Genomic DNA, 24,999 nt, shown 5'->3' with positions numbered 1-24,999 from the left:
GTCGTTTCAGCAAGTGAAGCAGTCACGCGGTCGTGTGAGGAAATCTCGCGATGATTTACGTGTTTTAATGGGCGCAGCGGAAGTATTGCGGAAGAGGAGGAGGAGGTTTTCTTCGTGACGGCTAACAAACGAAGCTAATTATCCGCCTGAGCAACTGCTGCTTTGTCACCCTTTTACACTTAAAAACATTAACCGGAAAGGAAGGTAAAGGGAAAACATTTTAAACAAGTCTCGATGTTTTATTACTTGTTTTGTCTACGTTAATCTACATATATTACTACATAGAGCTCCAGCTGTTAGCCGGCTAGCCGCTTTGCGAAGTAAGCACAGGGAATTTGGCGTTTTGTTTTGTTTTCATTGTTAGTCCTCAGAGAAGAGTTTTTTCAGTTGTGTAAAAATGTGTGTTTGTGTTTGAAGCGAGATAAAAAAAAGTGGAACTTGAAAGCCAACACTCGGGCTGAGTGTTAGCTGCCGAGCTTGTTGGTACCTAAAAATGGCCTATTAATGCGGGACGTAAGCGTAAACAGTCAAAGTTTGACAACGATATTTTGTCAAACTTAAATTTTCTCCCCAGGAGCAAAGATGACCGCCGCGCCTTACAACTACTCTTACATCTTCAAGTATATCATCATCGGTGAGTGAGACGTCAAGACCACACCCTCCCCACCATCAACTTAATTATTTTGTGTGTGTTTGTGTCCTCAAGTTGACTTATTTTTATTCTTTTCCCAGGTGACATGGGTGTGGGCAAGTCGTGTCTACTGCACCAGTTCACAGAGAAAAAATGTACGTGCTCCTATTTTTTTTTTTAAAACATAAATCTCTGTTTAGCACTAGGAATATGTACCAGACATTAAGACGAACGCAAACTTTCACACACATTCACACCAAAGGATATTATACTGTCTTCAATTACCTTAAAGCCTGCTGCAAAGGGACTGACACAGCCGAAAGCAACTGAAGTGTGAAGCTTAACTTCCATTATATCGTCTTTCCAATAAATGTTTTAATATTTGAGCCATTGAGGGGCGAAGTGGGGAAAATCGTATGATGCGTGTTCTTGGAAGCAACCAATGTCCAAATCGTGCTTATCTCTGTACAGAAATCTTTTTTATTTATCTCCCATCAGTGAACTTCAAAACTAAAAACACCAGTGCTTACAATAATAACATTTTATCCCAATTCAACATGTTCAACAACATAATCAACACAGTTGACTCTTTTAACACAGTCAGAAAACTGTGAGCTGTCGCAATTGGCACACCTGCACGGGTTACCTGGTGCTTTATCCCTTTTTTGTTTTGCTTTTTGGTGCTCAGGCTCCACCTTGTGTTGGGACAAAGAAACAACATGTACTAAAATAGAACAAATATTGCAATATGTCTCCAGCATGCATGTTTTTTTTTATGTGGGAGGAAGCTGGAGAAATTGCCGCAAGTATATTTAAAGTCATTAAAACATATTTCAGCTTGCTTCAAGCTTTTCATTTGTCACCTCCAGTTGACATGCAAAGCAAAACTGACACTTAAAGCAATTTATTATTATTTTTTTTTAAACACCAACTTGTTCTATCACATTGTCTGAGTCAGCCATCTTAATGCTAGCATGTAATGCAAAATGCCATAGATAAGGTCACAGAAATGAGCACACATGTATTGAAACAACATGGTTCTCTGTAAATGTTTGCTTTATTACCAAATAATGATGTCATCATTGTGCACAGTCATGGCCGACTGCCCTCATACCATCGGTGTGGAATTCGGTACCAGAATCATGGAGGTCCACGGCCAGAAGGTGAAGCTGCAAATCTGGGACACGGCAGGCCAGGAGCGCTTCAGGGCCGTCACCCGGTCCTACTACAGGGGGGCCGCCGGGGCCCTCATGGTCTATGACATCACCAGGTAGGGGCGGCACTCTGTCTTGACATCACCCGGTGATGGTCATGTGACGTGACGTTTGGCACGTGTGTGTGCAGGAGAAGCACTTACAATCATCTGAGTAGCTGGTTGACGGACGCCAGGAACCTGACCAACCCAAACACGGTGAGGGACCACCGAAAAAAGCTCCACCAAGGCCAAACCGAATGATTTATAACCTCTTAAACAAGTTTTATATTTCTGGTACTTTATTGTCACTTGTTGCAGCTTGTAGCTCTTTCTGAATAGGTGCAAATGTGGTCAAAGGAACCTCAAGCTGCTTGGAGATGGTTGTCTTGTAATTTTATTTCTAATCTGTGACAACTCTCTTCGCTTCCTCTGGTTTATGTTTAGTATGTTACACACCATATTACAAACAGCACAGAGACAATTTTCAGCCCATTTAACTCTTTGACTGCCATACGTTTTCAGAAACGGGTTGTCCCCAGTGCCAGCCGATTTTAAGCATTTTGACTGATCTTTCAAGGTCCATAGAAAATTATGTGTTTGGACTATGGAAACACACATACTACCAAATGAAAGATTGGACTCTCATCTTTCATCAGAAAAATTTTTTTGTTTCTACCTTATTCCGTTTTTGAGTAATCAATAATAGAAAATGGTTAGTTTCACCTCTGTTTTGAAACAAACGTCTTTTAACGTCTTTGGCACTCCTCCGTAGGATTTTACTAAACGTTATTTAACGTTTTTGGCGGTCAAAGAGTTAAATAGGCCGACTGACTGTTAGCAAAGTTGGAAGACACCTGTGACACATCTTGGACATGTCCCTACGGACAAATTATAATTATTATTATTATTATTATTATTATTATTTAAGCCTATGATCATTTTTGTTCAGGCCTATTTCATGAGTTGGCTTTGTAAGATAATTGTCTTGAACAATTAAAAATGTAATTGGCTAATTTCCATTACTTCTTTGGGACGATTCAATTTATTTCTGTGACCACTGGGTTTTTCTTTGACTTTCTTTTATTTATTATATAAATATGTTGCGCAGGTGATCATCCTGATCGGCAACAAAGGCGACCTGGAGGCACAAAGAGACGTCACGTACGAGGAAGCCAAACAGTTTGCCGATGAGAACGGTGAGAAACCTTTTAAGCAATTATTTGGATTCACATGCGAGGCCATCTTGAGGGCGCGTCCATGAAGTGGTGTGATGTCATCTTGGCTACAAATGCTTGATTGGTATATTTGACTTCTTCTGCTTTAGGTTTGCTGTTCCTGGAGGCCAGCGCCAAAACGTGAGTACACGTTCTCTCACACACACACTCGCGCTCTTTTGCAGTCATTCTCTCCCTCTCACACACACACACACACACACACACGTACACGTTGAGATGTTGTTGTGGTGGTGGTGGTGCAGAGGCGAGAACGTGGAGGAGGCCTTCTTGGAAGCGGCCAAGCGGATCTATCAGAACATCCAGGACGGCAGCTTGGACCTGAACGCCGCCGAGTCAGGAGTGCAGCACAAGCCGTCTGCGCCGCAGGGGGGACGGCTCAACGCCGACAGCCAGCCCCCCAAAGACGGATGCAGCTGCTAACCCACCAAAGGACAGACGCAAGGACGGACGGATTGATTATTTTTTTTTCCTTTTCTTTTTTCTTTGCCGGCTCTCCTGGTCGGGAGTCTCTCTGACATCACTTGAATCCCCAATTTTCTCATTTACGGAACCCCCAAGCAGGAAATGCATTTCAACACAGGTCTGCTTCACTCGCCTCATCCCAGAATTCCCCAAAAGAGAAAATTGTTCCTGCATGTGGATGTGAAATTGGACCTGTCACATTCTCGCCTACTCAAAAACACCACAAGTCATTTCTGTCCTTTCCATCTACACCTTGTCAAGTCCACATAGTCTGTTGTCCATCATCAGGGTTTCTTTTGGACTGGAAAAGCTTCCAAACATTTCCATGTCCAAAGCCCACTTTAACTCTCATTCCTATAACACAATGGATTAGGTAGCTCCAAAAACCGGGTCTCCTTCAGTCTAGGTTAAAAAAATTAAATCATCTAGAATGATAATAAGGCCCACAAAGTCAAAGTAACATTTCTTATGGGCCGGAAGATCTTACACGTTTCAAGTCCAAAGTCCCAACTGGAGTCAAATTTCCCGACCAAACATGTGGACTCACTCTGGGTGAGAAAGTACCAGAACAATCACATACTGGGTCAAATGGCGAAAAAAATCACTAGGAATGTTAGATCTCGTTTGGGAGATCATCCAAACATCTTTTGGGTGTAAAAACTCCACTGAGACTCTCATTCCTATACCACAAATGTGGATGAGCTCCCCAAAAACTATTGGAATGGTTCTGGAATGATACCTAAAGGGTCCAGATAGTCCACAAGGAACGATTCTTCAGGACTGGAAGACCTTTCACTTGTTTAAAGTCCACCTAGAGTCTCATTTCCAGACCACACATGTGGACTAAGTAAGGTCCTCAACCATGTCTCCTTCGATCCAGGTCAGAAAGAACCAGAATAATAGCAGACCGTCCACCAGGAACATTTCTTCTGCAGTGGAAGCTCTTGCACGTCTTCTCCAGTCCAGACCAGAAAGAACTGGAATAATACACTAAAATCAGTTGGGTTAAAAATAACCCAAATTGGGTCAAGAATGGACCCAACTTTTTGGGTTAACTCAAAAAGGTTGGGTCAAATAAAAATAACCCACAAGGCGATCCCAGTGTTTTGGGGTTGTATGTGGGTTATAATTTCACCCAATTTTTGGGTTAATTCAATAATCCGATTGAATTTGGCCAAAAATGATCCCAACCAACTTTATGAGCTATTTAACCAAGAATGTTGGGTCAATTTAAATTAATAACCCGCAACCAACCCCAATTTTTGGGTGTTGTTTGCGGGTCATTTTATGTGACCCAACTTTTTGGGTTAATCGAATAACCCAAAAAGTTAGGTCAGTTCCCAGTTTGGGTTATTTTTGACCTAACTGTTTTTTTCGAGTGGAGCAGCCTGGGCCAAAGGTACAGAGAATCCACAAAGAGTGATTTGTCCGGACTGGAAGAACTTTCAAGTCCACCTAGTCTCATTTCCACACCAGACGTGTGGACTACGAAGGTCCTAAACCTTATTTCTCTTAGTCTGCCTCGCAAAGAGTTGGAATGATTCCAAATACCAGACCCGAATCTGAATGTTCAGTGATCCTGGCTTGTCCAATTAGTTCTCCATTCCACTTATTTCTTTTAGTTTCAATGGCAACCTTCTCCTTAAAAGCAAAGTATGGTCCAAGGAAGTCACAAAGGTTTTTGAAGGAACATAAAATCGGACTTTTTAAACGAATTTAAGAATCACTTTTTTGTTTTTGTTATTCTTTAAAGTCCTTCAATTGAATGTTTTATTTTCTAGCGACCAAAAATGTTCTAGTTCGCTGACACTCACTCTCATTCCTGATGTAGCATCCCGGGTGCGTTTTATCTCACTAGCTTCCTTTGTGGGCCTTCATATAGCTAATGCTAAACTAGCACAGTTGGCTCTTGGTTTGTCGGGGGCCCTGACCTGTCCTGTTGAGTTAACGCTCAAGTATTTTTTTTTTGTTTGTTTGCGTTTGCACTTTTTGTTCCCTTCTGATTGGTTGACGGCAGCCCCACCTTCAGCCGGATTATTTGCTTGATAGAAATTTTAAAAAATAAATGTGTTGTTGGAGATACTTTAAATCTGGTTTTAATCCACTTTAAATTGATTTTAATCTAGTCTAAAGCCACTTAAATCCTGTCGAATATAAATTTAGATTAATTCATATACTTATATCCCCTATAAATCAGTTGTGTTTTTTAAAAAGTATTTTTTCTTCACTTTTAAATGGCCCATTCTGACAACTAGCATTATCTGCCTGTAGGGGGCGCCGTCTTCATATCAAACATAAACAAAATGTGACTATTTGATTTTATTTATACTGTATTGTACATGAGTATGCGGTTCCCTCCCTCCACGTGCGATCAGTACAGGGATTGACACTGTTGTAAATAAAAGTAAATACAGACTCCATGTTCGGCCGTCTTATGAGATGTCGTCACGTTTCATTGAGTTAATGGACAATAAAGTTGAATCCATTTCATTGGATTGTTTTTCTTCCACTTCATGTTTAGTCTTGAAAAAATATGAGCAAAGATGTATAAAATGGATTTGTCGCTTACATTTTTCAACTTTCCATTTCTTTCACATTGTCACAAAACGGCCAACAACAAGCGCATACAATTTTTCTTTTGTTAGATTCAAACATATTTGAAAATAAAAAATATTTTAAAAATCCTATTGTCGCTCAATTTGACTGGTGACATTTTGGTTCAAACAGACATTTGCTTATCAAGTCAACTTTCCTTTTTTTTTTTTTATTGGCGACAACAGAATTTAAACATGCAATAGGATTTAGCATTCTGAACATCAGTGAAGCCTCTCGAGTAAAAATATTCGTTTTGCTGACATTGGAGTAAGCAACTTAGAAAAACAGATTTGTTATGTTTATGAGCATCTTTCGGACGACTACGCCAGTCACATGACTTGCAGCTGCGATGACCTGCAATGGCGTGCTTGTGGCGACATCGCAGTTCAGTTTGGCAAACACGATGCCGACGGCTCCTACGTGCTGAAGCTCTTGGTGGCCGGCTGCTCCGTTTCATGCTCGTACTCGATCTCCACGTACGCTCGCTTCTTGCGCGCCGCCGTGCCGTTGGCGGGAGATTTGCCTTTGCCGGCAAACTTTTTCCTCTTGGTTGCTTCCGTGTCCTCATCTTCGGTTGACATTTCCTCGTCGCTGCTCGTCTTCAAGTTGTTCATTTCCTGAAATGAGATGCGACCATCTTGATACCAAGGAATTATGCCAAAGTGAGTTGAGGAGCTTCATGTAGACTGAAGTGCTTTGATAGCCTCTCGGTGCCAAGGAACCACACTGAAATGAGTGGGTGCTTTGTTTAGACAGAAGTAGTGCTTCGGCACCATTTAGATGCCAAGTAACCTCAGAATGAGTTGAGCATTATTTAAGCAAAAGCAGTGCTTTGGCTTCATCTTTTAGCATCTTGGTGGGCAAAACAATAAATTGTGAATTATTCCCGAATTTTACAAAAAAGACTGATGATTTTCCATACCTCGAAATCGCTGAGGTCGCTTTCTTCCACCTCGTCGTCGGCGACAAACTCCCTTTTGCCGACGTCCTGCACAGGAAGTGACGCCATCAACTCAAACCCCGCTTACCGGCGGCCATTTTTCACCTCGACCCGTTCTCCGCGCTCACCTCGTCATCCTGCTCCACCTCCTCCTCCTCGCTGTCTTCCTCTGCCTCGCTCTCCTGGTCCTGCTGCTGCAGCGCTTTGTCGAAGGCCACGACGGGGAAGTTGTAGATGTCGCCGTACTGGGAAGGTAGGAAGACGGCGTTAAAAGATGGCGTGGCGCCGCGTCGGGCGTGGCTGGGCCGAGCGGGCCACGTACCGTCCCCTGCTTGAGCCTCTCCAGCAGCTCCTTCTCGATGGCGTTGTCCAGCTGTGCCGCGATCAGAGCTTTTTCCTCCCTGCGTTTCTCCCGACGCTCGACTTTGCGACTCAAGGGAACCAGCTTCCTCCTGGGCAACCACAAACGCCGATTTGACGCCACTTATGTCTAATTCACGACTTTATGCAAATGAACGATCATGGGACACGATGCGGCCACCATGACTAGCGCCGATTGGACTAGCCGAAGCTAACGCCACGAGGCTAATCGTATTGGTCATCCGCCGCCAGCTCGGGTTCCCCTATCCATTTAAAACATTTTAAAAAACACTTACGTCAAATCTAAGACTTTTATACTTGCTATTTTCTGCGCTTTCGTCACGTTTAGAAACTTGAGAAGTCGTCGGTGACCCGGCGTACTCACTGCCTCTTGAGGACGAGCTTGCGCATGCGGATCAAATACTGCGTGATCTTGGTGAAGCGCTGCTTGCATTTGTGCCGGATGAAGCGAGGCCAGTAGATGAGGTTCTCGTCGATTTGCTCCAGAGCTCGCTCGTAGTTCTTGCTCAGTTTCACCTGCGTCGACAGGAACAGTCGTCAGCATTGTTGAAACATAAACAACAAAATAAAACCGTTATAAAGTAAACCAAAGCAGTTAGCCTTTATTATCCATACAAATGCTCCTTTTCGCTTATTTAAAATGGCGTCATTGGCGCTGGCTCACCTTCTCCCACAATTTGGCAGGAAACGCCGCTCGCTCGATCACCTTCATGTAGAGGAAGCAGTGACCTGGGCCACATCATCATTATCAAGTTAGCACGCACATTTGCCGCATCATCAGAGTAGTGTGCTCAGGTCGCTTCCTTACCTTTCTCCTCCCGGATGGTGGCGTACTGACTGTTGGCCAGCGGACACGACGAGCGGTTACACATGCCGGTGATGTTGAACTCATTGCGACAGAAACCTTGACTTTTGGTTCTAAAAAAACAAAACAAATATATATTTAAAAAAAAAAAAACACTTAAAAATGCTCCAGCTGTTCCGAGTAGACTTTTCCTAAAATCTTACTTTCCACCAGAAGCTTGAAAGTTTTGTGCTAACGCTGACAAACTGTGTAGCAAATTCATTAGAACGTGATTGAAACTTACTTGACTTTGTAGGAACAGAACTGTCTATTGCCTATAACGTCCCAAATTACCTGCACGGACAGAAAACACAATAAATAGGGTTACACGAGGACATAGCTGACATTTAGATCAAACATTTGTAAAATTACGCTAACATCACATAAAACGTTGTAATTACAAACAGAAGCCATAAAGGCATCAAAGTATACTAAAACAATACATGTTTATTGTAGTTATCACGCGACGCTAACTATTAATATTAGTTCACTCACGTCATCGTGTTGCATGTTGTCTTTTTGTTCCCCGCGACGCTTAATGCGTCACCCGTCTTCTCAAACAATGGAAAGAAAAATAAATTATTTACACTGCCTTTAAATAAATTCGTTTAGGCTCACCACAAGCACATGGGCAATCAGCGAACCACCATTTTTGTCTGCCGGCAGCGAGACCCGCTGAACTATCGCGAGGATTCATAATTTTGACGGAGACGTTGTCAGATATCGCGAGATCGGTAACGTTCAACCACAACGTGTCTTGAAAATATTCAAAAATTCAGTGTCCACAGCAGAAATTATGACTCTTTTGAATATATTGGGATGTTGTGTCACTGATTGGTAGGGGGGGGAAAAGTCATATTACAGCCTCACAATAAAGCATCCATGTCGACGTCACCTGTGAGTCATTTCCGACAACTTAAGTGTGGGTGGGTCGTTTGCCTGAGGGTCTCGAGTAAACATGGACGACTACCACCACGGAAAGAAAAAGACATAAACCGCATCGCCGAACTATATTATTTTGTAACATACAGTTCATTCGATATCATGCATTATTTTTTTCTTCACACATTTTATTGAGATTGAAGTCAGTTCATGGTCAGACGGTTTGAGGCACTGTGCGTAACAAGGTAGGCGAGTACCTTTCACGAAGTGTCCGTGAACACACCAGTCATCATATTCATGAACCTAAAGGATCGTACTTCTAAAATGGCGCCCCCGTTTCTATAACACGTACACAGCTTTTACACTAATGGTGCGCCGAATACTAGTACTTCTAATGTAGCGTTATTGTGATGTGACGTCACACCAGAGTTTCATATTACCAATCGTGGTCACGCAAGGACGAGTCGAGAATCTTTCTTGAGAAGACGAAAGATAAGTAAACTTTCAACCATCGGCGTGGTGCATTGTGGGTTGGCGCAGACCATCAGCGAGAGCTTCAACGTCATAGGTTGTCGTTGTCGCGGCTGTCCATAGTCAGTCACCTCACCTCACTGTGAAATGTAACGGGGCATAAATGTAGTACAGTATCTTAGTTAGTAGCTGTACTAGTGCCAAGTGTGAGTGCCATTTTTTCTACCGGAATTTCTGGATATATATTGTTTTGTTTTTATCCTAATTGTAATGTCATTGTAAAACTGAAAGGTACGGAAGCGTATTGCATTTACACACAAAAAAACAACAACTCCTGTTTTCTGACTAATTTTGGGGGGGGGAGCTTTTTTTTAATTTTTTCCTTCTGTTTTTCTGAATATTTTTTCCGTTTTACTGAGTATTTTTCTGTATTTAAAAAATATATTTTCCCTGTTTTTCTGAATATTGTTTTCTGTTCTTCTGAGTAATTTTTCCCTGTTTTATAAAATATATATATATCGGAAAAACAAATGAATGCAATATGCTTCCGTAGAAAGGCACATCACAAGTGTTAAAAAAACACACATATTCAAGTAAATACATTTTTAAAAAACAGACAAAAAATCAAATCAAATGACTAAAAAAAGTTATTGTCCGACACCTAAAACAACAATGATACGGACTACTTACTGTTAATATGCTAAAGAACGCAAAAGTAAATATATGTAAAGAAAATAATAAATCACAATTAGATTAACTAAAACAATATAAAAGCAAGCATTGATGAAAAAAAATGTTATTTACAGTAACCCCAATGTGAACACAAAACCAACAGTTAGCATCACGACTTTGTTGACCTGACTTCACTGACAATTTTTTTTTATTGATGCTAACCGTTTTGATGCTTAAAAACGTCACGCTAAAGATTGGTTGCTACAAATTTGATGCTAACAGTCACAATACAAAAGTTTGGATGCTAACAATTTTGACGCTAACAACCTCCATGTTTAATTGCTGGATGCTACAACTTTTAATTATATTTCATACATGCTAACAAATTTTATGCTACCAGTATCTATGCTATGCTAACAAAGCTTCAGTTGCTGTTGATTAGTAGCTGCAGCTGTCATCACGGTCACATCTGTCCCATAAAGCGTTGAAGCAGCTGGAGTTGGAGAAAAATGTGAATTTATGGAGTTGTGGTACAGTTTTCGACACGCTCGTCACATCTGTTTGGGGAGGCCCACGTAGCCGGCTAGCCCGCGGCGGCTAGCCTGCGTGCTTGGGACATGCGCGTGCTTGTACGCAGCGGACGTTTAAATAGCCGCAATGCTAACGGTGGCGCCTTCACTGGATGCCTGCGTGAAAGACGCCGCCATCATGTTGAGGATGCTCGCCTTGACCTGTGAGTAGACCGCCACGCTTAAACTTCGATTTCACATTGATGACATCGCCACTATTTTTTAAATGCATTTACATGAGCAATCATTTGCTGTCGGTGGTTTAAAAGCAGCCTTTTATTGTGTTTTTCACTTTTAACTATCAAGTCCTGGATTGGATTTGACTGCCCTTACGATTGTTTGTGGCCATCTTTTAATGCCTGCAAATGCACATTACTCCAAATAAACATGCCAAGAAAATGTCAAATGCGACAGATGCCAAACATGATTTATGTAAATTTTTTTCTCCTCAGTGGTTTGTGCACTTTACTTCCTCTTTCACACAACTGGTAAGTTTTATCAAAGCACAGAAATGATGAAGATGATGATAACGATGATGATGATGATAACGATGATGTGTTACAGAGGGTGTGGTGGTTTACGCGTGTCACAATGACACGGCAGTGATGTCATGTGGTAAGAAAATATACACATTCTTGTCTTTATTTATTATTATAATTATTATAATATTATTATTATTATCATTGCTGTACGTACACTTACAGTATATGCACGTTTTTTTGTTTGTGTGCGTCAATGTTCCCGCTGTGCGCAGAGTCGGGCTTTAAGATCCACTTGGACCACATTTTGTACAAAGCGGGCGTGGGCACGCGTTGCGGGGAGGGCAAGCGCCACCCCGACGACGGCGAGGGCGTCGTCTGCTCCTTCCCGTGGGCCGAGATGGTGGTGGAGGACCTGTGAGAAGACACGCACGCACACACTGGCGCAGAAAGAGGAAGTGTCGCTGCCTGACGTGTGTGCGCATGTCCCACTTTCAGCTGCGGCAACCGGCGGTCCTGCGAGGTTCCCGTCACCGAGATGGTGTTTGGCGAGTACCCCTGCAAGGAGAACACGCGCTACATGGAGGTGGCCTACACTTGCGTTGCGCAGGCCCCGCCGCCGCCGCCGCCCGCGCCTGCCAAAGCCAAAGCAGACTGTAGGCACACACATGCATGCGCACACTCAAATACACACATATACATATACTGTACGTATATGTATGTACACACTTTGACCTGTTGTGTTGTTTTTCAGGTGACGACAACACTGCCTGAGCTTTTCTTCATCATGGAGGCTTCACTTCCTGTCAGAGCAGGATGATGATGATGATGATGATGATGATGATGATGATGTAGTAGTGTAGCTCAATGAAGATGAAATAAAACATAATTTCACACGTTGACTTTTGTCATTTGTTTTTTAATACAATATTTTAATTTTAATTTTAAACTCCTTCGCTGCCATTGACGGTTGTAGACGTCAAAAATTCATTTGAACTATTTTTATTAGTTTAACATTCCCCCCCCCCACACACTTTTGTTAGCAAGAGTATGAAAACCTTGAATTTTTGTATTGTGCATTCAGAACAGATTTAAAATTTGTGATTAATTGTGAGTTAACTCGTGAAGTCATGCAATTAATTGCGATTAAAAAATGTAATCGCCTGACGCTCCTAATTTTTAATAATCTTTTCTTTTCCTTTTTTTAAATCACCTCAGGCAATTACATTTTTTAATTGTAATTAATCGCATGACTTCAATAGTAACTCACGATTAATCATAAATGTTATATATGTACTAAATGTACAGTAAAAAAATTATAGGTTTTCATACTCTTGTTAACAAAAGTGGAAACATTTTTTATCTAATAAAAATAGTTCAAATGAATTTTTGACATCAATAGCCGTCAATGGCAGTGAATGAGTTAATAATTAATCACATGACTTCAATAGTTAACTCCCGATTAATCGCAAATTTTATATCCGTTTTAATTTCTAAACGTACAATAAAATTTACAATAAAATATTTTTCTTCTAGTTTTCATTCTGTTGTAAACATAAAAGTGGAAGAAAATGTTAAACTAATAGCAATATTGCTGCATCTTTTAGTGATTGATACAGTATTTCATTGAAATACATGGAATTGAGTTAAAATTTAAAATATGTGCTGTACTGTAAAAAAACGAGTGTGAAATTGATTTGTGTTGAGGTCATTTTTCTGCCGCTAGATGGCATAATTGTATTTGTAAGACGCTGGTGACAGCTCAGTGCATTTTTCTTTTCATATTAAGAGCTATCTAATCTTTAACATGAAGTAACATTTTTAAAATTGTAAAACACAACTTGACCGCAGTCTCCACAAATATGTGCATTATTATTACATTTATTACTGCTAAATTTTGACGTGCACGTGTCTGCTGCGTTGCGACTGGAATTCGCCCAGCAGAGGCTGGATGCACTAATTTTGACACCCCTAGTTTAAAAACACTTTCATGCCCTCTTGGCTACAACTATTTCAAAACAAAACACATTCTTGTCCTTACACGCAAGTAAGTAAGACTACACACACACACACACACACACACACACACACACACACACACACACACACACACACACACACACACACACACACACACATTCTGGTCTTTCTTCCATCTGGGTCCACCCAAGTTACACCAATCTTTCCATCATGTTGCATGTTGTTACTTGTATGCGAGGGTTCTTTTCCTCGTGGGGGTCCTTGAGAGGCGTGCATGAGGTCCCTAATCAAGCGGTCGCCTTAAGCAAGTTGCAGCCGGCTGGAGAATGCAAACTACCTCATTGACTGTCACAAAGCCCGAGGGACCAGACAAGGCGGACCGACCGGAGCCTGGAATGTAAAATGAAGAGGAAGCCAGAAGAAGACTGACAACAACAAACCAAAAGAGGCATGTTTTCCCCTTTCACTGCAGCTGTCTGTTGCCTTGGCCCATCCCCAGACTTCAAATGACCACAAACGGAGTCACGCCGACCATTCACACCTGAACGCACCACCCCGGAGACCCTCTACAACACACCAAGGGAGGTACTGTACTGTACCTGAAAGTATTAGAAATGTACTAGAATGCTGCGGAGGAACCAACTAGACTCCCCCTGAATGCACTTGAACACACCTGATCCCACTGGAGCCGCACCAGAACCAACCAGACTCCATTACATGCACATGGGATGTACCCCAACGCCACTGAATGCACCAAGATCACACTTAAACGCACCAAAGAAACAATTGACCACACCAGGGAGTCACCTGAATGCACCAGAGACACACCTGAGATGCACTTGTGAACGCATTTGAACCTAGTAAGGACATAGCTGATCTCACCTGAGCCACGCCTAAACCTGCAAGACTCATCAGCTGAAAGCACACAAGTCTCACTTGAACACTCCTTAAGCAACTGCTGAACACTCCAGAGACTCGCCAAAAAGCACCAGAAACAACACCTGGGAGCACACCTGAATGTACCAGGGATACACCAGAACTCATCGCAGGTAAGATGTGTTCACTGTCACCTGGTCAACTCTGTGATGTTTTTTTTTGTCAATAAATAGAATGCGCGGTTTAAACGGAACCGTTGGCTTGTTGCAGAATCTATCGACATCGTTTGATACTGTACATGAGTTTCAATGAGTCCAAGTGCACTTTCAACCAAGTCATGTGACAAGTTACAGCCAATTAGCTTTGATGGGACTGACAGGCGATAGCCTGGACACCGTTTCGTTGGTTGGGGTCTCGCAAGGCAAATTAGTCTGAGTCAGAAGACAAACAAACTCAGACAAAGTCTCTCGCTCAGCTGATAAATTGCAGATGACGAGATGCTGATCGCTTTATTGAACTGTGGACTTTCACGTCTGCTGGGGAGGATTCGCATCAGAGTGTGAGTGTGAATCCGCACCACCAAATCCGAGGCCAGGGTTCTCAGTCGGGATTACAAGAAATGTGATTGATCCGCCGCTTTTGTAGTGAAGTCCTGCCTCAGGTGGACAAGGTTAAGAATCTGGGGGTGCTCACAATCTACATTCCTACGTTCTATGGTGGTCACCAGCTTTGGGTCGTGACTAAAAGGAAATGATAGCGCGAGGGATCTCGTCACCTAAGAGGGACTCAGTCGGTGCTGCTCAGCCATCTTGGATGCTTCATAGTAACCTCCTGAAGGAGGTATTCCACTTTCCAACTTGGAGAAGTCTGGGTAGCAGACCAAGAACAGGCTGGAAGGATGTCATCCTAACTGGCAATGACTTGGTATCCCCCCCTGGTAGAGCTCGTGCTGATGGCCGTAGACCTGGAAATCTGGGCTCGCCTCATTAGATTAGAGTCGTCCCTCACCGCAATCCAGAACCAGATAAAGGGCAGGAAGTTGATGGGTATGTTTCTCTGAATTGTCTTAATGTCATCTTTCAGAAATGACCCAATTAGAGAAACTCGCCGCCTTGGTGGTTGACAACGGCTCTGGTATCTGCAAGGCGGGTTTCGCCGGAGACTACGCCCCGCGTGTTGTCTTCCCCTCCGTTGTGGGCCGTCCCAAACATCAGGCAGGAGGATGAAGTCGTTGAAAGCGCAGCCGGAAAAAAAAAGAAGATATGATTGACGGTGCGTTTGTGATTTGTAGGCCGCAACGGTGGACGTGGGACACTTGGACTCTTTGGTGGGTAATGAGGCCCAGAAGAAGAGGGAAGTGCTGACAATTAATTACCCTATCAAGCATGGCATCGTCACCAACTGGGATGACATGGAGAAGGTGATGACATCATCTGAAGAAATGTATTTTGGGAAAGAAATTCATGTTCTCCTTTTGGGAGGATTTGCAGGCCCTCGTCTGACATGGTAGAATTGCTTGATGGATGGATGGAAGGATGGATGGATGGATGGAAGGATGGATGGATGGAAGGAAGGAAGGATGGATGGATGATGGAAGGAAGGAAGGATGGTTGGATAAATGGATGGATGGATGGATGAATGGAAGGATGGATGGATGGATGGATGGAAGGATGGATGGATGGAAGGAAGGAAGGATGGATGGATGATGGAAGGAAGGAAGGATGGTTGGATAAATGGATGGATGGATGGATGAATGGAAGGATGGAAGGAAGGATGGATGGATGGATGGATGAATGGAAGGATGGATGGATGGATGGAAGGATGGTTGGATAAATGGATGGATGGATGAATGGAAGGATGGATGGATGGATGGATGGAAGGATGGTTGGATAAATGGATGGATGGATGGATGAATGGAAGGATGGATGGATGGATGGATGGAAGGATGGATGGATGAATGGAAGGATGGATGGATGGAAGGAAGGAAGGATGGATGAATGGAAGGATGGAAGGAAGGATGGATGGATGGATGGATGAATGGAAGGATGGATGGATGGATGGATGAATGGAAGGATGGAAGGATGGATGGATGGATGGATGGATGGATGGATGGAAGGAAGGATGGTTGGATAAATTGATGGATGGATGGATGGATGGATGAATGGATGAATGGATGGATGGACGGAAGGAAGGATGGATGGATGGAAGGAAGGAAGGATGGATGGATGATGGAAGGAAGGAAGGATGGTTGGATAAATGGATGGATGGATGGATGAATGGAAGGATGGAAGGAAGGATGGATGGATGGATGGATGAATGGAAGGATGGATGGATGGATGGAAGGATGGTTGGATAAATGGATGGATGGATGAATGGAAGGATGGATGGATGGATGGATGGAAGGATGGTTGGATAAATGGATGGATGGATGGATGAATGGAAGGATGGATGGATGGATGGATGGAAGGATGGATGGATGAATGGAAGGATGGATGGATGGAAGGAAGGAAGGATGGATGAATGGAAGGATGGAAGGAAGGATGGATGGATGGATGGATGAATGGAAGGATGGATGGATGGATGGATGAATGGAAGGATGGAAGGATGGATGGATGGATGGATGGATGGATGGATGGAAGGAAGGATGGTTGGATAAATTGATGGATGGATGGATGGATGGATGAATGGATGAATGGATGGATGGACGGAAGGAAGGAAGGATGGATGGATGAATGGAAGGATGGATAGATGAATGGATGAATGGATGGACGGATGGAAGGAGTTTACTGACGCCAATGTGGTTCAGATCTGGCGTCACACTTTCCACGAGCTCGGTGCCAACCCTGAGGAGCGCCATGTCCTATTGACGGAGGCGCCACTCAACCCCAAGTTGAACAGGGAGATGATGGCCGAGGTTAGTGTCCACACACACACACACACACACACACACACACACACACACACACACACACACACACACTTACAGTACTGTGAGGTCGGTAACCTTGTCGATGCCGCAGATCATGTTCGAGACCTTCAACACGCCCGCCATGCACGTGGCCATGCAGCCCGTCCTGTCGCTGTACTTGGCGGGTCGCACCACAGGTCATCCGCCGCGATGCATCTTCTTAGCTTGCTGTTTTGTTCCCAAAGGTTTCTTACAACAGTTCTGTGCAGGCATCGTGATAGACTCTGGCGATGACATCACCCGCATGGTGCCCGTCTACCAGTGCCACATTCAGCCCGATGCCATCCTCTGCTTGGATCTGGGGGGCAGAGACCTGACCGACTATCTGATAAAGCTAATGACCCAACGAGGCTACAGCTTCGCCGCAGCCGGTACCTCCGACTTCTCCTAACTTTGAGCTCTTGTGCTTGAGTTCAAACGGTTCTTTGCCAGGCCAGCGTGACGCGGCGCGGGACATCAAGGAGAAGCTCGCCTACGTGGCGCTGGACTTCAAGCAGGAGATGGACAAAGCGAGTTCCTCTTCTGAGCTGGACAAGAGCTACGATCTTCCCGATGGTCAAAGTGTCACCATCGGCAACGAGAGGTTCCGATGCCCTGAGCTGCTCTTCGAACCCAAGCTCCTCAGTAAGTAGCCACTCGATTCCAGCTTCAAATCAAGTGAGAAATCTTTGCATGATTGACTCGGACCTGAATGTTAAAAATCACAATTTCTGCTCAGATCTTCGCTTCTGTTTCCTTTTCCCATTTTTTGCATTCAGGTAAGGCGTCCGCCGGCATACACCAAACGTCCTACGACAGCATCATGCTGTGCGAGGAGGGCATCCGTAGCGAGCTGTTTTACAACATGGTGCTGTCGGGCGGCAACACGATGTTCCCCGGCATCGCCGATAGAATGCAGAAGGAGATCGCCGCCCTGGCCCCGCCCTCGATGAAGATCAAGGTACGACGTGACCATTTTGATCTCAAAGGTGCTCTACTAACCCCAATGGATTTGGTTTTACTCCCAACTTTGGGATTTGGAAGAACCGAGAGGTCCGAGCCAAGATTTAAACCCAGAACCCCTTGTTTGTGAGGAAGGCAGAACAACCCAAGAAACCTGATTTCCTAGTCCACTGAGCATGTGTGTACTGGTCGGCAAACTCTCATAAACCCTCTAGTTTCTTTTTGAGGAAGTCGGCCCAATCACAGGCCTCCAGGTTACATTCTTGTGGGCGCAAAATTCCACTTCTTGTGTCACTGCCTGTTCTGGGATCCTGCAACTCACCTGTGAGAAAATTACCCTGAGGTGTTTCCCGGTTGGGGTGCTGGTGTTTTTCCGTCTGGGTGAGGTGTGGTCTCTGGACGGTTGATTGGAGTCACCATTTCTCTGATCTGTTTTGCCTTGGGAGAACCTACCATAGGGTCGTTTTTTGGACTGTGCAGAAACGGCTGCTCATGGAAAATCCCCTCCACCTCATTGCAGGTCGTTGCTCCCGCGGAGAGGAACTACTCGGTGTGGATCGGCGCCTCCCTTCTGGCCATGTTCCCCTCCTTCGAGAAGAAGTGGATCACCAAGGACGAATACAAAGAGTTTGGAGCCTCCGTCGTGCACCGCAAGTCAGAAAACGGTCCAAGCGAATTTACTTGAGCGTACTGATCATCCGCTTTCAAACAAATAAATTGTTGACTTTTTGCAATCGTCTCAGTTGATTGTAAACCAATCGCAGCAATCTTCATGCCAAGAAGGATTGCGCAAAATAAGCCTGCCTTGTGTGTAAGTATGTACACATATACGTGCTTGTACATGTGTGCATATTGCATGCGTACACAGTAAGTTCTGTAGAGTAAATTTGACTCTATTTAGAGTTAGGCCAAATAGACTCAGTTTTAGAGTAATATTGAAACTTACAAGAGAGTAAAATGAAGAATTGGGGGAAAATAAAAGTCACTCAAGGGTTGAGAAACAAAGTCACGACCTTCAGCTTGGGAGACAGCTGATCTACTCTCTGAGCCACGCAGCTCCTGCTGTATAGAACTCGCGTCAGCTGGACTCTTCCTAACTCCAAGAGATCTAAAATGATGTTCACCTGTGAGGCAGTCATGTGACTCGCATGCGTCAGCTTTGTCAGAGGTTCAATCGCTTTACCTGTAGTGATGTCATCATCAGGAATTTCAAACAGGGCGGGGAACAGATCTGAGGCTTTCGCTAACGTCGCTATGCTAACTGAGCACGCGTTGCATCGAGCGCTACGAAGAAGCGTTGAGCTCAGCACCAGACCACACCCCACCCTCAAGCAAACGCAAAGGAAAACACGGCAACGGAAAACACGGCAACGGAAAGCAAGATGGCTAGAAACTTCTAAATAAAACAGAAAAAAATGCTTGAAATGAGTTGAAATGTCACAAGCAAAGTCGGTTTCGCCGAGGACGACGCCCCTCGCTCGGTTTTCCCGACCATCGTGGGATACCACCCCCGAGTCTCGGTAGGAGGTTGGGCGGGGGGTGTTAGGCAGGCGAGCAAAAGGAAGAAAATCTGAATGGTGGCGTGTCCGTGTGCCGCAGGGGATGATGATGGGCTCTAGCACTTTCGTGGTAGATGATGCCCAGAGCGAGAGGGGAGCGCAGAACCCGAAGAACCCCGTCGAGCACGCCATCATCAGCAACTGGGACGACACGGAGAAGGTGATGATGTCAAGTCCGAAGTCCGAAAAGCGTCGATTTAATTCTGACTCGAGTCAAGTCACGCCACTCGCGTCTCCCACCTCGCTACTCCTCCGCGTAGAGAGGAGCCAGTCGAGGTGGCTCGGGCATCTGGTTCGGATGCCTCCTGGACGCCCCCCTGCGGAGGTGTTCCGGGCATGTCCCAATGGCGGGAAGCCCCGGGGACGACCCAGGATACGCTGGAGAGACTTTGTCTCTCGGCTGGCCTGGGACCACCTTGGGATCCCGCCAGAGGAGCCGCTTGAAGTGGCTGGGGAAGCAACCTGGCCCCCGGATAAGTGGTAGTAAATGGATGGAAACATGGACTATTTTCAAGACCGCCGTGGTTGATGTGGGCCGAGTGTTATTTTCTTATTTTCAAAAATCTACCAGGTAAATTGAAGTCAAATGTTCTTGTTCTGTTGGTAGATAATTTTGCTTATTTGAAGTAATAATTTTCTCATTTGACTCTATTTTTCTTTTTGCAGTGTACAACATCAGACGTGGACGAGAAAAAAAGCCAAAAAAAACCTGTCCACTTGTAATCAGGTTGACTCGACTCAGCTGTGCATCTGCAGCAGGAAAAGCAGCTGAGCTGACGTCGTTGCCTCATTTTGTACATTTAAACAAGAGGAGGCCGCCACGGCGAGCGCCAAACTGACATCCGCAGTCGCACCGCCGCGAGATTCCTCACATCTTTTTAGGGCCTTTTTTAAAGCTTTTTTTTTTTACTTTTCATGTTGTTTAGCCTGACAGAATCTGGTGTGAATTTGGCATGGATGATTTCCACCGAAGAAACTCTTTGAAAAGGTACATTTTAGAAATGTGATCATGTCTTTCTTGATGATGTGAATTCAATTTATTGATTTTTTTTGATGATGAATTGTGCTGATTGATACCAGAAGTCATATTTAGTTTTTTTATTTATTTATGCTTTTTATCCACATGTTTTTTTTTTTTTACAATTGGAAATTGAGTATGCTGTGATTTGACCGTTGAGTTTTATGACTTAAAGTTTTTTTGAGGTGGGGGTTGGGGGGGGGGGGGGGTGGTTGTCCTACTTTTTGGGTTTGGACAAACAAAAAAAAAAAAGAAGCCCTATTTTGCCAAATTTTAAATCTAAAAATATTTGATTATTTAAAATGGAAAAAAAAAAAAAAACCTTTTACAGAGGTTCCCAAACTTTTTACATCAAGTACCACCTAAATAAACGGTTAACTCAAAAGTACCACAACAATCACCATCATTAAAATACTGCAGCATGAGGCCAAAGTGTTGATCAAAAAAATAGGCAGGTTTTACTCCTAAAAGCTATATTTAATATTATTGTTTGAACACTTTAGTGAGTCTTTTGCATACAATGGCCGCTGCCTTAATACAATAGCTATAGGTTGTCCGGTGTTGTTTAATTTGTCTTTTTTCTTTACTTTTATTTTTTGGGGGGTTGGACTGACATCAGCTGTGCACATCAAAGTCTGCGTCCCATTGATGCCTACGACCCCACAAAAAGGCGTTTGTCATAAGAGCAAACGTCTGTATTAGGTCATGCTTATGATTTTTTATTTTTTTTTTCAAAGGGTTTGACACGAGTGATGTCAGAGATAAAACGATGAGCTGACTTGTCGTGTTTTAGGCTCGTATTCATCTGCAAGTCGGTCAAAACATTGCAGAGATCCATTTGAACCAAACAAGCATACTCAAACATATCTGACCTTAAATTTTCACTCCTTATTGTCCACCCCCCCCCCCCCCCAAAAAAAATCCAGACTTTCAATATTGCCTTCAGCAGAACAAGAGGTGGAATCTTGCAACACTTCCCAGACATTTTGAACGTTTGAACGAGCGGGTTTCCTTTTTTTCATAGCTTTAAATTGGTTGATTTATAACAATAAGGGACAAAGTGGTGTCAGAGTGCGGAAAAATGGGAAATGGACCATATTTGAACGTTTTTTTTCCACTTTACAGCAATGGTGTGAGTATTTGATGCTATTATTTATAGTAATGGATAACACTTTTCCACTTTTGAGAGTAAATGGAAAGCAGTCGTGAATTGGAATTATTGAAGGTGATAATGTGCTCTACTGATTTTTTGGCGCATTTGTCTATACAGTAAACTCTCTTATTTACAGATGTATTTTTTTTTTTCCCCCCCCAGGAAGGCTCTTTTTGGTGGCATATCCCCCTATTAAATTTTGGGAGTGTCAGCCGATTTATTTTTCATTTTTTATTTGTAATCGTAATTAATCACATGACTTCAATAGTTAACTCACAATTAATCGCGAATTTTATATCTATTCTAAATGTACAATAACATATTTTTTTGTAAGTTTTCATACTCTTGTTAACATAAAAATTTGATTTTTTTTTTTTTTTTTTTTTTTAGTAATTTCATAATTCATAAAATTGGGTTAAAATTAAAAAGATCAGTGACGTGTTGTTTCTCTGCCACTAGATGGCATAATTGCATTTGTTAGACAGCTCAGTGCATTTTTCTTTTCTTATTAAGAGCTATCTAATCTTTTGTGGAATTCTGTACATTTTAAAAATTGTAAAATACAACTCGACCCCAGTCTCCACAAATATATGCATTATTATAGAATGTATTACTGCTAAATTTTGACGTGGACCATTCTGCTGCGTTGCGACTGGAATTGCCCCAGTACAGGGGCTGTCATTAACCGCACGTTAAAAAAGAGTGGCATTAAATTAACGAGATCATTTTGACATCCCTAATAAATGTGAATAATAGGGAAAAAAATTGTGGGGTGCGTGAAGGGTTAAAATTTAAAATTATTTTTTCATTGCAGTTATAATGGGGGTCATTTATTTGAATTTTGACTATTAACAGGCTGGTCAGATCTCAATGGGGGTGTCGGGGGATTGTGTCATTTGTTAAGGTGAAGCCCCTCCCTGACGTGACAAGTGAGACGTTGCCACCCGATTGTTGCCACCATGGATCCTTGCTTGAACTCACCCGATGTTGAATCGCCGCCGTCCCGTCCGGCCCCGGCGGTCCCGACGGTCGGCGACAGTTCCCCCGCCACTCTTCAGCTCAGCCCCGTTTCTGCCTTCACCCCCTCCTTGCCGGCTCCGCTTCCCCTGCCGCCGTACCAGGTGTGCGTGGCCATCCCGTCGCCCGGCCTTCGCCCGTCCCCGCCGCCTTCGTCGGCACTCCCCGAGGACGGCGCCCCGGACCTGGAGTGCTGGGTGTGCTACAGCCACTTCAACAACATCTTCCGCTGCCCCAAGATGCTGGCGTGCAAGCACACTTTCTGCCTGGAGTGTCTGGCCCGCATCAACATCAAGTCTGCGCAGCCCGCCGCCATCCGTTGCCCGCTGTGCCGCCACATGACGCCGCTGCCGGCCCTCGGCCTGCCCCAGCTCGCCACCGACGCCGACGTGCTGGCGTCGATGCCGCCTGCCATGCAACGCGTTTACAGCGTTCGCTTCCAGCGCAACAAGGGCAAGCTGCAGATCAAGAGGTGAGTGGAGCTTGGAAATATTCATACTCGCATTCTAATTGCCATTTCCTGTCTTTTCTCAAGGTTAACGGAAGGTCAGCGGCGGTGCACCGCAAGGTCGCTGGATGTTGGTCTACCCAGCCCTTCCTTCCGGAACGTTGGCCGATCGGGTGGCGTGGCGGCGGCCTTGTCCAGGCTGACGGAGCGGCCGCTAACTCGAGCTTTGTTCTACGTGCTACTGCTCCTCATATTCATCTTGCTCGGCGCAGGCCTCTTCTTCTTCTTAATCACGTACCACTGCCCGCCCTAGAGGCTAGTGGCCCGTCTCCGTGGCAACTAGGATGCTATGGTACCGTTTCTATGGCGACCGAGACGCCGAGTCGCTCGTCTGTGACGGTCAGCTTGGTGACTTGTCTCCATGGCAACCAGGATGCTAAGGCGCTAATCTCCGTGGCAACAAAGATGCTGAGCCACCGTGTCGTCATGGTAACTTGTTTCCACGGTGACCAAGATGCTGAGGAGATCTCCAAGCCATGCTGAGCAACTATCTTAAACCCAAGGGGTTTAACCATTGACTCTAGGCAACAAGATGCTGAGTAATTGCCGTTGCCATGGCAACCAGGATGCCAACCGATTCTCTCCGTGCAAAGATTCTTGAATCATTGTCTGCCTGGTAACTAGGATGCTACATGACTTGTTTCTATGGCGATTGCGGCTGCTGTCACTGCACTCGCCATGGCAACAAAGATGCGGAGTCCTCTGCTGCCGTGACGACCAAGATGCACACTCGTTCTAATGTCTCCATGGTGACGGGATGCTGAGCAACTTGTTTCCCTGGTTACTAGGATGCTGATTCAATGTTGTCGCACTGGTGACCGGGGGCGACTCGCCAATGCGACCAAGATGCTTCATCATGGGCTCCATGGCAACCGAGGCGCTGACCAAGCGACACCTATAAAGGTGATGGGGATGACGTCATTAGAAGCAGCAAGATGACAGGGAGCCAACGGTGCCTTAAATGCTGCGTGGACATTTGAAGATGTCTGAAATTAGTTTAAAGTATTGTCCATGTGACGTCATGTTTTATTGCGTAATAGAAAAATAATCTTAAATATTTTAACAATTTTACAAATATGCACTTTTTTTCACCGTTTAAATTTGAATAAATGATTTTGAATGAATCTTTGCTGCTTCTTTTTTTTTTTTTTTTCTTCCCCTCTATAAATTAAGAAATTCAATGTGCAGCAGCAGGTGGCGCTATTTACAACCAAAAAAGCTACATCCATTCTTTAAGCCACCTTAATATTAACAGCTAGTATATGGCATTTTTTGGGGGGGGGGGGGTACCCGAAGAGCTCAAGGTGTGTGGTGGGAAATGATCAAATTTGACTTAATTGGTCAGAAACCGAAAATGACATTTCATTTGTCCCTCTTGCTACGGGGTCAAACGGAACACATAAATGATCTTATGTTAGATGCACTTTTTGTGACAATTTTGTTTGGTGTCCTGTGATTTTTTTTTTTTATCTTAAACTTAATCACTGGTTTAAATTACTTGAGCCAACCTGCCTCATTCTAAAGGCATGCGCAAGATTATATTGACATAACACAAAATGTCTGAAATCTCATTGGGCAAGAATCTAACATAATACATGGCTGGGATCCTAATGAGTACAAAT

General features: G+C 44.0%; 5 protein-coding genes and 1 non-coding gene across 10 annotated transcripts; 4 read left to right on the top strand and 2 right to left on the bottom strand.

Annotated features, from left to right (window-relative positions):
• The first annotated feature begins 62 nt into the window (after positions 1–62).
• LOC144048600 (ras-related protein Rab-14-like) lies at positions 63–6,013 on the top strand. The gene is made up of 8 exons (XM_077560739.1): positions 63–204; positions 575–634; positions 733–786; positions 1,724–1,901; positions 1,976–2,042; positions 2,935–3,022; positions 3,151–3,181; positions 3,304–6,013. Exons 2-8 carry the CDS (start codon positions 583–585, stop codon positions 3,479–3,481), a joined length of 648 nt encoding a protein of 215 aa, XP_077416865.1. The 5' UTR covers positions 63–204; positions 575–582; the 3' UTR covers positions 3,482–6,013.
• On the bottom strand, positions 5,828–8,973 carry mak16 (MAK16 homolog (S. cerevisiae)). The gene is made up of 9 exons (XM_077560724.1): positions 8,779–8,973; positions 8,528–8,577; positions 8,248–8,357; positions 8,104–8,168; positions 7,804–7,955; positions 7,381–7,510; positions 7,187–7,303; positions 7,041–7,106; positions 5,828–6,735 (listed from the first exon to the last, which is right to left on the bottom strand). The coding sequence occupies exons 1-9, from the start codon at positions 8,791–8,793 to the stop codon at positions 6,535–6,537; spliced, it is 906 nt and encodes a 301-aa protein (XP_077416850.1). The 5' UTR covers positions 8,794–8,973; the 3' UTR covers positions 5,828–6,534.
• A 216-nt stretch (positions 8,974–9,189) lies between these two features.
• Positions 9,190–12,258, top strand: LOC144048604 (L-rhamnose-binding lectin CSL3-like). Of its 2 annotated transcripts, none has more exons than XM_077560746.1 (7): positions 9,190–9,410; positions 10,791–11,041; positions 11,330–11,365; positions 11,442–11,492; positions 11,632–11,773; positions 11,855–12,012; positions 12,111–12,258. In XM_077560746.1, exons 2-7 carry the CDS (start codon positions 10,966–10,968, stop codon positions 12,128–12,130), a joined length of 483 nt encoding a protein of 160 aa, XP_077416872.1. In that variant the 5' UTR covers positions 9,190–9,410; positions 10,791–10,965; the 3' UTR covers positions 12,131–12,258. The 2 variants fall into 2 exon arrangements, with proteins under 2 accessions (XP_077416872.1, XP_077416871.1); XM_077560745.1 differs by having other exon boundaries at positions 10,751–11,041.
• On the bottom strand, positions 9,378–9,477 carry LOC144049687 (small nucleolar RNA U13). The gene has a single exon (XR_013293676.1). It is a non-coding gene; the product is annotated as a small nucleolar RNA U13 (small nucleolar RNA).
• A 516-nt stretch (positions 12,259–12,774) lies between the features above and the next one.
• On the top strand, positions 12,775–20,491 carry LOC144048570 (actin, non-muscle 6.2-like). Of its 4 annotated transcripts, none has more exons than XM_077560697.1 (9): positions 12,775–14,385; positions 15,296–15,426; positions 15,504–15,632; positions 17,019–17,126; positions 17,233–17,317; positions 17,390–17,551; positions 17,613–17,804; positions 17,939–18,120; positions 20,348–20,491. In XM_077560697.1, exons 2-9 carry the CDS (start codon positions 15,298–15,300, stop codon positions 20,402–20,404), a joined length of 1,044 nt encoding a protein of 347 aa, XP_077416823.1. In that variant the 5' UTR covers positions 12,775–14,385; positions 15,296–15,297; the 3' UTR covers positions 20,405–20,491. The 4 variants fall into 4 exon arrangements, with proteins under 4 accessions (XP_077416823.1, XP_077416822.1, XP_077416825.1 ...); XM_077560696.1 differs by lacking the exon at positions 20,348–20,491 and adding an exon at positions 18,643–18,851 and having other exon boundaries at positions 12,778–14,385; XM_077560698.1 differs by lacking the exons at positions 12,775–14,385; positions 20,348–20,491 and adding exons at positions 15,703–15,718; positions 18,643–18,851.
• A 65-nt stretch (positions 20,492–20,556) lies between these two features.
• On the top strand, positions 20,557–24,501 carry LOC144048596 (RING finger protein 223). The gene is made up of 3 exons (XM_077560734.1): positions 20,557–20,669; positions 22,757–23,341; positions 23,405–24,501. Exons 2-3 carry the CDS (start codon positions 22,812–22,814, stop codon positions 23,628–23,630), a joined length of 756 nt encoding a protein of 251 aa, XP_077416860.1. The 5' UTR covers positions 20,557–20,669; positions 22,757–22,811; the 3' UTR covers positions 23,631–24,501.
• The last annotated feature ends 498 nt before the right edge of the window (positions 24,502–24,999 follow it).

Source organism: Vanacampus margaritifer, chromosome 3 (assembly GCF_051991255.1).
Source record: "Vanacampus margaritifer isolate UIUO_Vmar chromosome 3, RoL_Vmar_1.0, whole genome shotgun sequence".
Taxonomy (NCBI): domain Eukaryota; kingdom Metazoa; phylum Chordata; class Actinopteri; order Syngnathiformes; family Syngnathidae; genus Vanacampus; species Vanacampus margaritifer.
The sequence above is the reverse complement of the archived record's forward strand: the minus strand, read 5'-3'. Positions and strand labels throughout refer to the sequence as shown.